General features: G+C 45.7%; 1 protein-coding gene across 6 annotated transcripts in view; it reads left to right on the top strand.

Moving 5' to 3' along the window:
- The window catches only part of TAF1 (TATA-box binding protein associated factor 1), a 52,644-nt gene extending 37,315 nt beyond the window's left edge, over positions 1-15,329 (top strand). For 4 of the 6 annotated variants that reach the window (XM_063141997.1, XM_063141996.1, XM_063141998.1 and 1 more), the window contains exons 30-40: positions 272-339; positions 682-804; positions 1,321-1,413; positions 3,729-3,813; positions 5,146-5,213; positions 5,298-5,414; positions 10,036-10,161; positions 11,397-11,495; positions 11,739-11,886; positions 13,608-13,785; positions 14,640-15,329. In XM_063141997.1, the coding sequence (XP_062998067.1) occupies positions 272-339; positions 682-804; positions 1,321-1,413; positions 3,729-3,813; positions 5,146-5,213; positions 5,298-5,414; positions 10,036-10,161; positions 11,397-11,495; positions 11,739-11,886; positions 13,608-13,785; positions 14,640-14,862 (1,328 nt within the window). In that variant the 3' untranslated portion in view covers positions 14,863-15,329. The remainder of the gene's footprint in view (positions 1-271; positions 340-681; positions 805-1,320; positions 1,414-3,728; positions 3,814-5,145; positions 5,214-5,297; positions 5,415-10,035; positions 10,162-11,396; positions 11,496-11,738; positions 11,887-13,607; positions 13,786-14,639) is intronic. The other 2 variants (XM_063142000.1, XM_063141999.1) reach the window with 1 other exon arrangement.
- The last annotated feature ends 1,048 nt before the right edge of the window (positions 15,330-16,377 follow it).

Genomic DNA, 16,377 nt, shown 5'->3' with positions numbered 1-16,377 from the left:
CCAACAGGTTAAAAGCACAAATACAAAATACAGTATAAAAAGCACAACCAGGATAAAACCACGTAGCAAAATTGATATAAGATTAAAATACAGAGTTAAAACAGTAAAATTTAAATTTAAGTTAAAATTAAGTGTTAAAATACTGAGTGAATAAAAAGGTCTTCAGCTGGCGACGAAAGGAGTACAGTGTAGGTGTTAGGCGGACCTCTCTGCATTAATTTTAAATTTGTTTAAATTTCTGCATTTAAACATTTCTGCCATATGTTTCCAGGGCCAAAACACTCCTTGACCCAGATTTCTCAGTCGATGCTGGACCTCTGTGATCAGAAGCTAAAAGAGGCAAGTCTTGTGTCTGTCAGAGTGTGGAAGGAAGCAGAGCTTGTAGCTTTGAGTTAAAACATTTGTTTAACAACTTGAGGGTATTTTAGGGCTGAGCTGAAATCCTGTTCACGCTTGCAGTTTGAGAATTCTGGCCTAAAGGATGCGGGGTGTCTCTTGAAAGGGCTAAAGGCAGCTGTAGTGAACTGTTAGCACCTGCATGAGACAGCATCACAGACAGAGGGGCTGTTCCCGCATAACAGTGGCAAAATATAACAAATACAGCATACAGCCAAATGGTTTTTTTTTTAAAGGAAGTTGTTCTCAAGCTAAGTGTGCTCCTGTTCCTTGGAATCATTTCAGAAGGAAGATAAACTGGCTCGTTTAGAGAAGGCCATTAACCCACTTCTGGATGACGATGACCAAGTAGCCTTCTCCTTTATTCTGGACAACATTGTCACTCAGAAGATGATGGTTGTTCCTGACGTATGTGTGCCCACGGCAGAAGGTGGTGGATGTGATGGAGGGAGCCTGTGGATCTTGATATTGGGCAGGGGAGGTCTGGGAAAGAGGCATGGCACAGCAGCCTTCTTCTTGAAATAGTACGACACACAGTGGAAAGGGGTGTGTGTGTGTCTGGCTTCCTCCATCCTTTCTTTCTTTTGATCCATGTAATGTCCTACTTTTCTCCCTTGGCAAATTTGGCCCAGAGATCTGACCTAGTTTATCCTCAAGGGATTTTGCCTTGAGTTGTACTTGAGCAACCCAGCTTTTAACAAATGTGGGCTGTCTGGCTCTGGAGCTTTCTTATCCCTATATTTACTTTGGGTTTGGCCAGGACTGTGCAGCAAACTGCAGGCACCATTACTGGAACTGGGATAGGTTGGCAGATATGGGAAGTGAAAAGTGTCTCCAAAGCTCTTTAGCGTCCCCTAGAGATCCTTGCATTCGCCCTGCAAGAGCTGCTTCCTCATGACCTATCTGTGTTCTTATTGCTTGCAGTCTTGGCCCTTTCATCACCCTGTTAATAAGAAATTCGTGCCAGATTATTACAAAGTCATTGTCAGCCCGATGGACCTGGAGACGATTCGCAAGGTGTGTACTGTGGAGGTTGCCGGCATTTTGTGTGATGTGGCGGCTTTTGTAGCTAAGCAAAGCTACTTGAGTGCATGGAACTCAAAGGTTCAGGATGAATGGCAGCATTTTAAATGCCAGACAAAAGATCAAGATCAAGAACAGAACTACGATATGGAAACCTGAGCTAAGCTTGAAGTAATTCCTCTGTCATCAAATGCCACACGTTGGGCCAAAGTTTATGGTAGAAAAAATAACAAAGGAATGTATTCATGCAGATAGGTCTGGGGCTTGTTGAACATTCAGGGTGGTGGTAATGCTTTCAGAGGTAAAGAATCACGGGGACAAAATGAGGTCTAAGGAAGGAGATAGCATATAGGGTTTGTCTCCATTTAGGTGTTACAAAGTATGATTTAATTTACATAAGACATATTACATACATGTAAAAAGGGAAAGTGGAAGGCAAAAGGAAGAGGGGCCGACCAAGGGCAAGATGGAGGGATGATAATCTGGAGGTGACAGACTTGACCTTGGGGGAGCTAAGGGTGGCGACGGCCGACAGAAAGCTCTGGCGTGGGCTGGTCCATGAAGTCACGAAGAGTCGGAAGCGACTGAACGAATAAACAACAACAAATTAAACACATATAGGAGGGACCTTTTGGTGTTGAATAATGGGTTCTTAGGAAAACCTGATACCTCTATAAAAGTTGAGAGAGTCGGAGACTACAACAAGGCCTTTGAGAGCAATTCTTTGTTCTCTCCCTCCGTGCCCATTCTATGAATTTGGGTTGCTGTTTTTGTCCCTCTTCTCTCAGGATTTAGTAAACAAGATAAAACAAAACAAGTCTTTCTTCTAAGATTTTTCATGGATGTTGGGAAATGGACTTTTAGAGTCAAACGGTAAGGGAAGAAAGAAGACTGTGGGCTCCTCTTTCTTTCCTGATGTGAGGAAGAGATGAGAGTTGATGGGTGCATATTTCTGGCTTTCACAGTTCCAAGTGAGCAAGACAGCCAGGGGGTCTCTGCTAATTGTCTTAAACAAAGGTGACAAACGAGTAATGCAGGCCGGCCTGCTTACAAATATTGGGCTTTCTACAGCTTTACAAGTCATTGAATTCTTTAACTTAGAAAGATGAGAAATCAGTGTAAAATATTTCATGCTGGGGGCTTCTGTGACTGTTGCCCTTGGGCATTGTCTGAAATTTGCAGGTCTTATTACAGAGGAATTAAGGCAATCAGAGCACAATGGCTGGCTAGAAAGTGGTATGCAAGAGACCACTGCAGCTGCACTTGGGTTGTGCAAAAGCCTCAATATCCGATGGAACCTGTTTTTCTGCTTTTCTCCATGACCAGAAAACCTTAGACCCCCTCCAGATCCGAGCTGGGTCTTCCCAGAACAGGAGAATTGGGGGTGCTTCATAACATAGGAGTTACGTCATTTATTTATTTATTTATTTATCTAAGCATTTTTATGCTGCCATTCAGCCAAAAAGGGCTCTCACGGCGGCTTACAAAAGTATTTCTTGACAGTCCCTGCCCACAGGCTTACAATCTAAAAGACATGACACAAAAGGAAAGGGGATTGGGAGGAAGGAGGAGGAGGAAGGGGGAAAGGAAAGCAAATCCAGGCACTACAATCTTAGTTGCAAAGTTCAGCAGTTACAGTTGGCAGCAGGAGGGAGGGGACTCTCAGCTGGAGCTGGACCCAGGCACGGTGGAGAGGTGCCTGGCTGCTGCTTCCTCCCCCACTGGTGGTCTTTGCAGAGACAGTTGGTAGCAGGAGGGAGGAGGCTCTCAGCTGGACCCAGGCACGGTGGAGAGGTGCCTGGCTGCTGCTTCCTCCCTCACTGGTGGTCTCTGCAGAGACAGTTGGTAGCAGGAGGGAGGGGGCTCTCAGCTGGAGCTGGACCTGGACCCAGGCCCGATGGAGAGGTGCCTGGCTGCTGCTTCCTCCCTCACTGGTGGTCTCTGCAGAGACAGTTGGTAGCAGGAGGGAGGGGGCTCTCAGCTGGAGCTGGACCCAGGCACGATGGAGAGGTGCCTGGCTGCTGCTTCCTCCCTCGTTGGTGGCCTCTGCAGTGACAGTTATGCCTCTAGTGTGGGAAGTAGCTCTCCCACACTAGAGGCATTCAAGAGACAGCTAGACAACCATCTGTCAGGGATGCTTTAGGGTGGATTCCTGCATTGAGCGGGTGGTTGGACTCGATGGCCTTGTAGGCCCCTTTCAACTCTACTATTCTATGATTCTATAGGTCAAAATTAGCACTTCACATTCTCTGAGGCTCCCCACTTGTGCTACATTTGTTCTTACCTTATCTTCCATGTATTCATTCCAGAATATCTCCAAACACAAATATCAGAACCGAGAAGTCTTTCTGGATGACGTGAACTTAATCCTTGCCAACAGCATCAAATACAATGGTAAGAAAACGTGTGAGCTCAGTGCGACATTTGTAGCCCTTTGACTTTCATTTACACCGAAATACCAGGGCAAGACTTGAGCCTGTATTATTATTATTACTATTCTATATTTATATAGCACCATCAGTGTACATGGTGCTGTACAGAGTAAAACAAAATAGCAAAACCCTGCCGCATAGGCTTACATTCTAATAGAATCATAATAAAACAATAAGAAGGGGAAGAGAATGTACCAAACAGGCACAGGATAGAGTAAAACTAACAGTATAAAAGTAAGATCAAAATCAAGTTCTAAAAGCTTTAGAAAAAAAGAAAAGTTGAGCTGAGCTTTAAAAACTATGATTGAACGTGTAGTTCACAAATGTTCTGGAAGAGCGTTCCAGGCATAAGGGGCAGCGGAAGGAAATGGACGAAGGCGAGCAAGAGAAGTAGAGCCTGGCTCCACAGTTAATGCTGTCTTAGGCTGGGCTTAAGACAGTCACAAGTTTGTGTTGCTAAAATGTGATGAAAACTGTCTCTTCCTTCTTGGACTTCTCTCGTGTTCCTTTAGCCTCCTGGGCTCAGTGCTAGAGCCCTTGCTTTGAACTGGGCATGTTTAGCCTGGAGAAGAGAAGATGGAGGGGAGACATGAGAGCACTCTTCAAATACTTAAAAGGTTGTCACACAGAGGAGGGCCAGGATCTCTTCTTGAGCCTCCCAGAGTGCAGGACACGGAATCATGGGCTCAAGTTACAGGAAGCCAGATTCCCACTGGACATCAGGAAAAACTTCCTGACTGTTAGAGCAGTACAACAATGGAATCAGTTACCTAGGGAGGTGGTGGGCTCTCCCACACTAGAGGCCCTCAAGAGGCAGCTGGACAAGCATCTGTCAGGGATGCTTTAGGGTGGATTCCTGCATTGAGCAGGGGGTTGGACTTGATGGCCTTGTAGGCCCCTTCCAACTCTGCTATTCTATGATTCTATGAAGTCCCAGGTTCAATCCCAGGTATGATTAGGAAAGAACCCTACCTGAAACCCTAGAGAGCTGCTGCCAGCCAGTGTCATCAAGAATGGGCTGGATGGGCCAATGGCCTTGACTCAGTATAAGGGAGGTTCCGGTCTTCCTACGTTGGTAGGCTTGAACAAAATGGAGGACTGGTTGTTCCGGAGTCAGAGTTTAAGGAGATCTGACTAGTAAATTTTGCCTGGCAGTGTGAAGTAGCTTCCTAGGAAAGAGTCTTCAACAGATACCACTCAAGAGTCATCAATAACCACCTGGACTAGCCCTGGAAAGATCTGTGTTGGCAAAAGGGCGTATATCACAAGGGGACATGTATGCTTTTCATTTCAGGGCCCGACAGCCTATACACAAAAACCGCTCAGGAGATAGTGAACATCTGTTACCAGACGCTAGCGGAGGTAAGTGGCCCTTTCAATGGAACCCGCCAAGAGCTGCTTTCGTTTTGGACAGCTCCGGCCAATTCTTCTCTTTCCATTCCTTAGTATGATGAGCACTTGACCCAGCTAGAGCGGGATATCTCTACTGCAAAGGAAGCAGCTCTGGAGGAGGCAGACCTGGAGAGCCTCGAGCCGATGACGCCTGGGCCCTACACGCCTCAGGTGAGTCTCTTTAAAGTGCTTCTTCCGGGACCCCTCCTCTGCTTTCAAGTGCTGCAACTCAGGGGCGTGGGGGGTGGAGTGGCAGCCTATAGGAAGAGTGAAGGAGCTACTGGAGTCTGGGAAGACATTTTCCATGGAAACTATTCCTTCTCCTCTTTTTGCTAAACCCTACCTATATTTCCTGTTTTGTGAGGTTTCTGAGCCGCAGCTCCAAGCATCGGGGAACACTTTTTTTGGATAGAGACCTTTGCGAAACTCAAGCGGCATGTGTTACAATTTAATTTATTCTATTTAAACCCTTTTTTCCCCCAGACCAGGGTGGCTCTCCGAAGCAGCTTGCAGTTAAATCCCAGCACCATAAAAATGAGGCCCAATAAATAACGACCCACCCAGTGCTGCTGGAATACCTGTTCCCATTTCCTTGCAGACACCTCCCCGCCCCCTCCGTCCCAACAAAATCAGTTTTCATCAGTAAAGATATTCCTCAAGCTTTCCTTCCAACAAAAGACTCCTTCAACAGGCCCAGCTGGCTCTTAACCTTGTAGCCTTCTGTAATCTTCTCTTCTCACTTGGTGCACATAAAAACCAATAGAAAACCCGACATCGGACTTGAGGGGCTAAACCAAAGGATGGTTTGCCTTTGCTGCAAACAACAACCTGAAGTGTCAGCCCTAAAGGGCCAAAGTCCCTTAGCCTTTCCCCTTTGGGGTGACTTACGGTGGACCGGGTGCAAATATTCTCCCCCCACCACCCCTGAAATAATTGCCTCTAGCACCCAGCAGCAGTTGCGAAAAGGATTCCTCCTCTGCCAGGCTGCAGGTTTGGTTGCAGCCTGGGCTGCCTTCTTTTCCGTTGCAGCAGCTCCAAGCAGCAGAAGAGCTTGCGTGCAGGGAAGAGTGGGCCTCACCCTGGCTCCAGTGTTCCAGCTATTGCTGAACACAGGAAGCTGCCTGATTCTTGGCCAGGCTATTTGTCCACTCAGCCTGTTATTGTCTGCTCTGACTGCGGTGCCTCTTCCTTGTCTCAGACAGAGGGGGCTCTTCCCCGTCGTTTGAATCCTGCTCCTTTTTTTTAAGTGGAGATACCAAGGATTAAACTTGTGACCCTTTGCATGTCAATCGGACAGAGCTCTATCAGTGCGTTATCGCTTCTTCCATTGTGTAACTCAGCCTGTAAGTTAATGGCTCCCGTACTGTTACTAGTCCTCAGTTTCTGGTTTCAATCACTGGCATCTTCAGTTCCTAAAGGATCAGGGAGCAGGCAGTGGAAAAGTCCTCTGCTGCTAAGATCCTGGAAAGTTGCTGCCAGTCAGAGTAGGCACTACTGGGCTACGGGGATAAATCATCTGACCTGGTATAAGTCAGCTTCCGATGCTCCTATGCTGACTCCTCCAAAGTGGCTAGATCAGTGGTTCCCAAACTTTTTCAGGTATCCGCCCCCTTGGTTCCACAAATTCATGCCCAGTGCCCCCTGCATGCAGCCCCTTTAAATGGGAAGCACCCGCCACAGGCTTGCCCAGGGAGGGAGGGAAAAGAGAGCGAACGCCTCTGTTTTGCAGCCAGCGTGGCGGGGCACACCAAGCAGGGTATGTCTCTTCATTTGCGTTTTGGTGCTTTTGAAACATTTCAATTCACCATTAAAAGGACACTTCTTAAACAGTATTAATACATGTGTGGATTCTTCCCCTATATGGCTTGGGACCAAACTACCTTCTCCCATAAAGATGTCCCTGGGTTTTTTAGACCTTCTGGAGATGTGCTTCTCGGAAAAGACCACCTCGAGCGCCCCCCTGCTGCCCCTTTGCCTCTTAGCGTCCCCCTGTTGCCCCCTTGCCTCTTAGTGCCCCCCTACGCAATCCCACCGCCCCCAAGGGGGCAGTACCACCCACTTTGGGAAACACAGGGCTAGATGGTAAACCTGCTGTTTCCTACTGAGCCATGGTCCACAGCTGAAACTGGGAGACCTTTTGTCTTCCGGCTTCCAGTAGCCATTTATGAGATCATTTCTGTATCTTGGCCAACCTCAGCCATCTCCTCTAATTTGCAGTTGCTTAGCAATCGCTTCGCTTCTTTACAAGATGTTGAGTTGAATGTTGGTTTGGCCAACAGATGCTGCATTGCAGAACAAGCCTACATCCCTCAGTTTTTTGCGTGTGCTTTTCTGTCGTCTCTTTTTTCTGTCAAGAGTCGTCGCTGTACGTTTCCTTGTTTTGAAGTCCAGATAAGCTTTTTGTATGTGAAACCAGCTAACAAAACCCAACAATACACACTTCCGGAGCAGCGGCAGCTTTTCTCTTTCTTCTCACTTTTCCTGTGCACATGATGTTAATTGGTATTTGCTTCCTGCCTCCCTTTTGCCACCATCCTTCTATTTTGGGCTGGTGGATGAGATGAACTCACAGGTGACAAAGGGAGAGACACAACCTGCATGCATTTTTCTGCTATGCAGTTATATGTTATGGGTAGAGACCTGTGGCTGAACTCAAAAGTGCATATAGAGAAGATTACCCTATAGCTGGTCATGTTTGGTAAATCCCATACACCTTTTATTATATACACCAGTGAGGCAGCCTTCTCCCAACTTGGTGTCCTCCAGATGCGTTGGACTACATTTCCCATAAACTCTGCTGGCTGACGGATTATGGGAATTGTAGTCCAACGCATCAGAAGGGCAGCAAGTTGGGGGAAGGCTGGCGAGAGGGGATAAGCAAGCAGTGTTTCTGTGTGTATGCAAGGCTGCAAGGCAGGTGAGCATCCAAGGTGAACCCAAAGAATGATGCAATTGAATGTATTGATGAAAAGTCTGACATGTTTCGACCTTTTGCTTTATTATTAGGGTGCAAGGTGGGTGTTTCAGCCCTTGAAGAAGGCTTAATAAAGCCAGAGACTGAAACGTGTCAGGCTTTTCATCAGTAGATTTGTTTATAACGTCTTGAGACTATTCTCTCCTTTTGTGTTCTGTGTGTGTGTACATAATCTTTTGGGAGAAACCATACCCCAGTGTTACAGCACCTGCCTTGCATGCAGAAAGTCCCAGGGTCAGTCCCTGGGATCTCCTGTTGAAAGAGCCGCTAAGCCTGTCTGCTTAAGACTTATGAGAGCCACAGCTAGTTGGAGCAGCCAACACTGGCTTAGATGCACAGGTAAATAGTCTGGCCTGGGCTAAGACAGCTTCCTGTATTTCAAAGGTGCCTAAGGGCTGTAGCTTAGTGATAGAACATCTGCTTTGCTTGCAAGATGGCTTTGGTTTCTGTAAACCGCCCAGAGAGCCCTGGCTATGGGAGCGGTATATAAGTGTAATAATAAATAAATAAATTTCAGTCTCAGGCATCTTCATTGAAAAGGATCAGGTGGAAGGTGATGGGACCAGACCTCTTTCTATCCAAACCACTGGAGCACTGCTGCCAGTCAGAGTAGCCAGTACCGAGCTAAATAGATGGACAAATAGTCTGAACTGGTAGAAGGCAGCTTTAACTCACCTGGCAGCGTTTCGTTCTGTCGGCTGACTTCTGCAGTTGGTTCCTAGTTGAAGGTGATGGATACAAAAATGCTAGGTGGCTGCCGTTTCAGGTATTCTATGGGCTTGCAAGATACTTTTTTGTTGTTGATTTATTTTAAAGGTTTTTAGGCCACTTTTCAGCCAAGTCATCAAAGGTGACATGTAAAAAGAATGATACAGTTATTAATAATACATTTAAGTTACAATAAAAATAGCAGATAGAAACCGCACAGAAACCACTTGCTAGTTGTCTGGGGATTAGAGGATCCCTCCCTGTGAAACCACATTTGGGCCAGTGTGAGAGGAATTAGCTTTTACTCTGTCTCTTGCATAACAGAATAGTTAGCCTACTTTATATAATTTGATGTGATTTTAAATTGGTTAAGTGTGTGTATGCTATAACTGTATGCAACCTACTTAGCTTTATGTCTGAGTATGGATTTTACATTCAGACTCCTACAACTTGGCATTAATATTAAGTCCACTGCTGTACCACAACACTTGTTGAATTCCCAGTTCTCACTCAGGTATGGATTATTTTGTCTTACCCACCCTGCAGGGTTGCCATGAGTGTAAGAATTGCAAGTTGCTTGTTTGCTGCAAAGTACTGTAGAAATCATAGAATAGTTGAGTTGGAAGGGGCCTACAAGGCCATCGAGTCCAACCCCCTGCTCAATGCAGGAATCCCCTTAAAGCATCCCTCAGATGGTTGTCCAGCTGCCTCTTGAAGTCATCTAGTGTGGAGAGCCCACGACCTCCCTAGGTCATTGGTTCCATTATCGTACTGCTTTAACAGTCAGGAAGTTTTTTCTGATGTCCAGCTGGAATCTGGCTTCCTGTAACTTGAGCCCATTATTCTGTGTCCTGCCCTCTGGGATCATAGAATCACAGAATAGCAAAGTTGGAAGGGGCCTACAAGGCCATCGAGTCCAACCCCCTGCTCAATGCAGGAATCCACCCTAAAGCATCCCTGACAGATGCTTGTCCAGCTGGGATGATTGAGGCAGATGAAGCGCTTGGGTAATTTCTGAAACCACTGTGATCTGTGTATATTGCTGTCCATCTCTCTCCCATTACTCTACTCCTACAAGATTCTGATTTCCTCTTTTCAAATGTATTTTAGCCGCCAGATCTGTATGACACGAACACCTCTCTCAGCATGTCCCGTGATGCCTCTGTCTATCAAGATGAGAGCAATCTGTCTGCTATGGACACTCCCACAACTACCCCTGAGAAGCAGGGAACACAGGTCAGAAATATGCTGAAGCCAGGAGGGCTAATCAAATATAAATTTGGGAAAGATTGTGTGCGTGTGGGGGAGAGGGAGTGTAGTTTTTCCCTGTGAGTGGTAGAGCACGTGCAGAAATCTTGGAACGGGGCTTGCAGCATTCAGATCAATATCCTTTGGCATCATCCTTCTTGGTCAACGGAACGGAGGCAATGAGAGCTCTGTACAAGAATACCTCTCGCATAAAAGGCCTCATTGTAAAACTGCTCGGAAAAAACCATCATTACTGGGGATCTGTGGAGCAAGTGTGTGCAACAGTTCCTATGCTGCAAGAGGCTGTTGCAAAAGACTTAAGTGTTCCTTCCTTTTCATGAGTAGCCATGAAAGCAGATAAAACAAGACCAGGTCCCCTGTTTGGACAGAGTAGGAGGGCCTAGTTTTGTTCCGTCTTTTGAATGAAAATCTGTGTCAAACCGAGAGCTCTATTAGAATTTTCTGAGCACCGCCATACCTCCGTAATACCAGATCCTTGACCCTCTCTGGTTTCAATAGAATCTGAAAATTGGAGGATGTTTTGTATTATGGCAGTAACTGCCATGTGATGCCTGCGCTATAGACAAGTGGGGAAGAGGCATTTATTGGAGATAAAGGATGACAAGCATGCAGACATACCCGGGGTAATTTGGGATGAATTATTTTATGTGGTGTGTTTTTTAACGTGTCGGGAGTAAACGTAGTGTTATTTGGAGCAGGAGGAAGGTGAGAGAGGGGCTACATAAACGCCCAGCCAATGTTGCAAAAGAGCAGAGAGCTGTGAAAGTCCGCCTTCACCAGTTTCGAGAAGAGGAGCCAGTGTTCCCAGTGTTACTGGGATATCAGCTTTGCCTGTGGCTTTTGAACCTCAGTTGCCCTGATTGATTTCTGCTGTTCCAGGGAGATGGCTCCGTCCCTAGCAGGACAGCAGTGAAGCTGGGGCAAAGGAAGTTTGTTCACTGAGTCTTAAAGAGGCCTTGTGTTTTGAGCCTTACGACTTGCTCTCGAGCTAGTCCAGAAGGTGCGAAACCCCAGAGGGTGGTAGAAAGGCATTTCAGTGGCAGAGGAACCAGGTGTGTGGTGCCGTCTAGGAAGAGGCAAGAAGTGCCACAAATCCGCCGTGGATGACTTCCGCTGCGGCTGGCCTGCCTGCTTAGCAGAGCCTTTGTCTCGTCAGTGCCTGATCCTTCCTCAACGGTGTTGTCTCTGTGTTCCTCACTCAGATGCGGCAGGGCCGAGGTAGGCTGGGCGAGGAAGACTCTGACGTAGATATTGAAGGGTTTGATGAGGATGAGGATGGGAAACCTAAGACACCAGCCCCAGTGAGTATCTTTGATCCCATCTATAGTTCATGGGTTGACTTCTGCTCTCGCGGTAGAAGTTGTGGCAGCGCAGGGCCGTTTTGAGTGACGTTGAGCAGCAGGGGATGGAATGCAAGCCAGACCCATCAGTTTTTAGAAAGAGATGGCATTGCTGGTGAATGGTGTCAGTGGGCAGAGAGCCATATTCCTCACAGGCCTGCAGCTTCCTGCTTCCTCTTACTACTGACTGTTTTCCCGTGACAGGAAGTGGACGATGCAGATGGAGACCTGGCCGACGAGGAAGAAGGCTTAGCCCAGCAGCCTCAGGCCAGCGTGCTTTACGAAGACTTGCTCATGTCAGATGGAGAGGATGATGATTGCAGTGACGAGGAAGGTGACAATCCTTTCTCATGTAAGTTGTCACTTCTTGATCTTTTTTTGGGGGGGGGGCAGGGAGAGCAAGAAACAAATGGTCATGAATCCAGGCAAATGTCCAATCACCTTCATGCATCGCATGCAGAAAGTCCCAGGCTCAGTTCCCTGTATCTCCAGGTAGGGATGGAAAGAAATCCTCTCTGAGTCATTGCTGCCAGTCAGTGCCGACAGTCCTGGGCTAGATTGACCAGTGGCCTGAGTCAGCAGGAGGCAGTTTCCGATTTTCCTGTGATAACAGAGAATAGAGGGTGGCAGCCCCTTATCTCCCCTCCACTCTACAGAATAGCATGTGGCCGAGCAACACTGGTGACATGTGGTGCTAAGAGGGTTGAGAATGCAGAACAAGTACTAATGGCTTGTTATGCGCAATGGGAACTTGGAGGAGAAACGAGAGTGGAGGCTAAATTTCAAGGACAGGAACACAATTGGGGGAATTGCTCTGTGGAAGTCCTAACCCTCCCCTTGCCAAAGGCATAAATGGAGCGGGGAGGAGGGGGAACCTGCGTCCCTCCAGATGTTGGACTCCAGCTCTTATCCTCCCTGATCATTGCCATGCCGGCTGGAGCTGATTGGAGTTGGAGTCCAGTAACATCTGGAAGGATGCAAAATCTGAGTCCCAGGTATAAAGTCATAAAGCCCCTGACAAAGCAAGTAGTAAAAACTTCTGTTCTGGCTCCTTTATATTTGATTTGGTTTCTACCCTGTCTTTAAGCCCAGGAAGATTCCCAAGGTGACTTACTTAAAATGACACAATATAGTAATATATTTGTGCTTCCACTCCCCCACGCCATGCTGCCCACCTGCACATGGTGTTGTGCTGGGGCAGCGTATTCTCCCCTTCTCCCCAGGACTGCAAGGCCTTTCATTGGCCAGAGGCAAAGAGTGGGGATCCTAGTGCAGTTTCTTTTGCTATCCTCTTTATCTTGCACATTTGAGTTCTTTGCAACCTGAGCAAGAATATTTAGCAGTAATGGTGCTTGTTCTTGATGAAAAAGGACAACAGAAAGTGGTTGTACTACTTTTCTTCATCTTGGCAGAAAGACCTGGCTGGAGTGTCCCCCTAATCACTTTTTTCCTCCCCCAACTTCCCATCAATTTGCTAGAGCAAACAATTATGGGAGGGGCATAGCTGTTGAATTGTGAGAAAGGAAACCCGGTAGGATATAGAGCAGCTATATGGGAAAGAAATAATACACGTGAACTGAAAATTGAACAGAGTAGTTACCATTAGAACAGCTGCGCAATATTATCAGTTCTGGGGGAATGAATTTTATTTTGTTTGTGGTACTTCTGTTCCTCCCCATAATCGATGTTCAGTGTACATAAAAATGTTTTTTTAAAAAAAAACAGTTAAACAAACAATATTTAGTGTGGACAAACCAAAAACCTAGTTAGTAGATTGGTGCAAATTTGTTTATCATCTAATTTCCTTTCTTAGTATTTCTGCTTCGTTTGAGAGCTGTTCAGCATATGACAGTCTCTCTGCCAATAGTTGTCTTTGCTGAACTGGAGCATGCTTTTGAAGGCTTTCTTTACGGAACTGTGATGTAGTCAGCTTTTAACAACTCCCAAACTACTGAGATGCTATGGCAGAAATGAATGTCCTGGGAGCCATCTGCAGTGATGTAGAGGAGAAAGCAGTTGCTAGTATGAAAAAAATAACCGTGTCATGGCTGACTCTTCTGTCACGTTACCCAGCTATTCAGCTCAGTGAAAGTGGGAGTGATTCAGATGTGGAGTCCAGTGCAATGCGACCCAAACACCCTCATGTCCTTCAAGAGAATACACGGATGGGCATGGATAATGAGGAGAGTATGATGTCCTACGAGGGAACAGGAGGGGAGACTTCACATGCTTTGGAGGACAGCAATGCAAGGTAAGCCGAGAAAAGTGTCCTGTTTTGGACAGTCAGGAGACCTTGGTCATCTCAAAAGTGGGCTGGTAGTGTTACATTCCAAGGGGAAACCTCCTTTGGTTCTGTATTAGTGTTCTCTTTGTTGCTCTTCTCTCAGTTCCCACGATCCATCTGCAAACACATAACATCACCAAACTCAAACTTTTTATCAATTCAAACCGCCCTTTAGTAGTTACTCCCCGGAGCTGAGAGATTTACAACTCTAGTTATGGTCAGCCTCAGTCTGACCTTTTCGCTTAAATTTACTTTTTTAATAAAGATACGAAGAAATAACAAAATGAGTTGATGAACATACATTTCAAGAATAACATATTGATATTGTCACATTGGATTAAACCTGAGTATTGTTTGGCCAGCATTTGAGCATCGCGAAAAAGTTCATTCTGACTCTATAAAGTCTTAACAAATGATTTGGGGGGAAAATGCAGGGGAATCTGGTCACTTGACATGGCAAGATTTGATTCTGCGTGTGGCACTAGATTAACCACATTCTGCATAGCAATTCCAATAGTAATGAATGTGCTATCTCGGGGAAGAATATTCATTTCCCAGCTGCAAATCATCACATTTTGTGTGTTGGGGATGTGGAGATGTTTCTGCAATAGAGGCGCACATTGGGTATGCAACAGCTTAGAGGTGGATGCACGTTTTATGCTAAAAACAAATTGTGCAGAAAAGCACTAAGTGGATGTGCATCTGCATTTGTGATGTCTCACTCCTTTGTCTTTCCTTGCCATGTTGTTTCCCTTCTGTAATGTGCTAGGCATACGTGATGAATAATGAGGACGTCTTCATCAGATTTTCTTCTTTTCCAGTTACGGCAGCTATGAGGAACCGGATCCAAAGTCCAATACCCGAGATACAAGTTTCAGCAGCATTGGAGGTTATGAGATCTCTGAAGAGGAAGAAGAGGAGGAGGAGGAAGAACAACGGTGCGGTCCTAGCGTCTTAAGTCAAGTGCATCTGTCAGAGGATGAGGAAGATAGTGAGGACTTCCATTCCATTGCAGGCGATAGTGATCTGGATTCAGATGAATAAGGTCCCCTTGTAGGGGAATATTAATCTGCAGCCAGGACTTGATGTACAGATTTTCCATTGATCTTGACTGAAATGTGGAATGGGACAATCTGCGCTGCTAAAGTGAGAGAGACACTTGTTCTTGCTTCATTTTTAAAGAATCAGTATTGTGTGCTTGTGTATGCGTGAGTGTGTACATTTATTTTGTGCCTATTAACTGAATAATATTTTTTATGCAAGGAATCCTGCTAAAGTTTCCATTTTTTTGCCAGTAAATGCAGCTGCTGTATATTTGCGAAGTAGAGTGCATTAATTCATCCCTGACATAGCTGGAAAAAAATATGTTGCAAACTTGATGGAGTTTAAACATACCTGCCCATGAAGTCCTTTTGTTCCCAATTGAGAATGTTTCTACACTGTATTTACAGTTCAGGAACAGGTATGTTGAAGCCCTTGCCCAAGCTGTGAATTAAACCTTTTTGTGTAAACCTTGGTGGTGTTTTGTTTGAATAGCAACTGCAGACCCCTGACCAAATCCAACCCCTCAAAAAATATCATAAGAAGAGGGTCCCTCTAATCCTGCAGCTGTCGACCAGGAACCCACCAGCAGGACATGAGTGCAACAGCAGCCTCCCAAGCCATATTCTCCAGCGACTGGTGTATATAGGCTTACTGTCTCTGATACTGGAAGCAGCATATAGCCATCAGGACTAGCAGCCATTAATGGCCTTTTCCTCCAGGAATTTATCTAACCCCCTTTTAAAGCTATCCAAACTGGTGGACATCACCACCTCTTGTGGTAGTGAATTCTGTAGTTTAACTACACACTGTGTGAACAAGTCCTTCCTTTTATCTGTCCAGAATGTCTCACTAATCAACTTCATGGGGCCCCTAGTATTCTGAGAGGGAGAGAAAAATGTCTCCCTGTGTATATTTTCCACACCATGCATAATCTTGTACACCTCTATCATGTCTCCTCTTAGCCTTTTTTGCAAGCTAAATAATCCCAGCTGTTGTAACCTTCCCTCAGAGGGGAGATGCTCCAGCCCCTTGATCATTTTAGTTGCCCTTTTCTTCTCTTTTTACAGCTTTTTATCTACCTTACACACACACACACACGTGTTAATAATAATAATAATAATAATTCTTACCCACCTCTCCATTTGATTGAGGTGGGGAACAGTAAATATAAAATACATAAAACTGAATTAGGAACATAATATACATTGCTAAAACATCCTAAAATTGATAATTAGGGATGTTTAGAAAAGGAGGGTGGGGGACAGGGATTAAGCAGTCTGTTTTAAGAGGGTGGTGAAGCACCCACCAGCCCCTTGTTCAATCAAGCAACCTTCCACTAAAATTGAGTTCTTAAGCGAGGTGCTTAAGTCTACCATTTCAGTTTGCCATGTCATGTGCACAAGTGCTGTTGCTTTCTACATTGTTTTAACAAGTCATTAGATGGTACCAAAATAGATGGGCAGTGTAACCCAATGTATGTTTACTAAGATCCATTGAGATCACTGGGTCTCAGTT

Source organism: Elgaria multicarinata, chromosome 15, assembly GCF_023053635.1.
Source record: "Elgaria multicarinata webbii isolate HBS135686 ecotype San Diego chromosome 15, rElgMul1.1.pri, whole genome shotgun sequence".
In the NCBI taxonomy this organism is placed as follows: domain Eukaryota; kingdom Metazoa; phylum Chordata; class Lepidosauria; order Squamata; family Anguidae; genus Elgaria; species Elgaria multicarinata.
The sequence above is the reverse complement of the archived record's forward strand: the minus strand, read 5'-3'. Positions and strand labels throughout refer to the sequence as shown.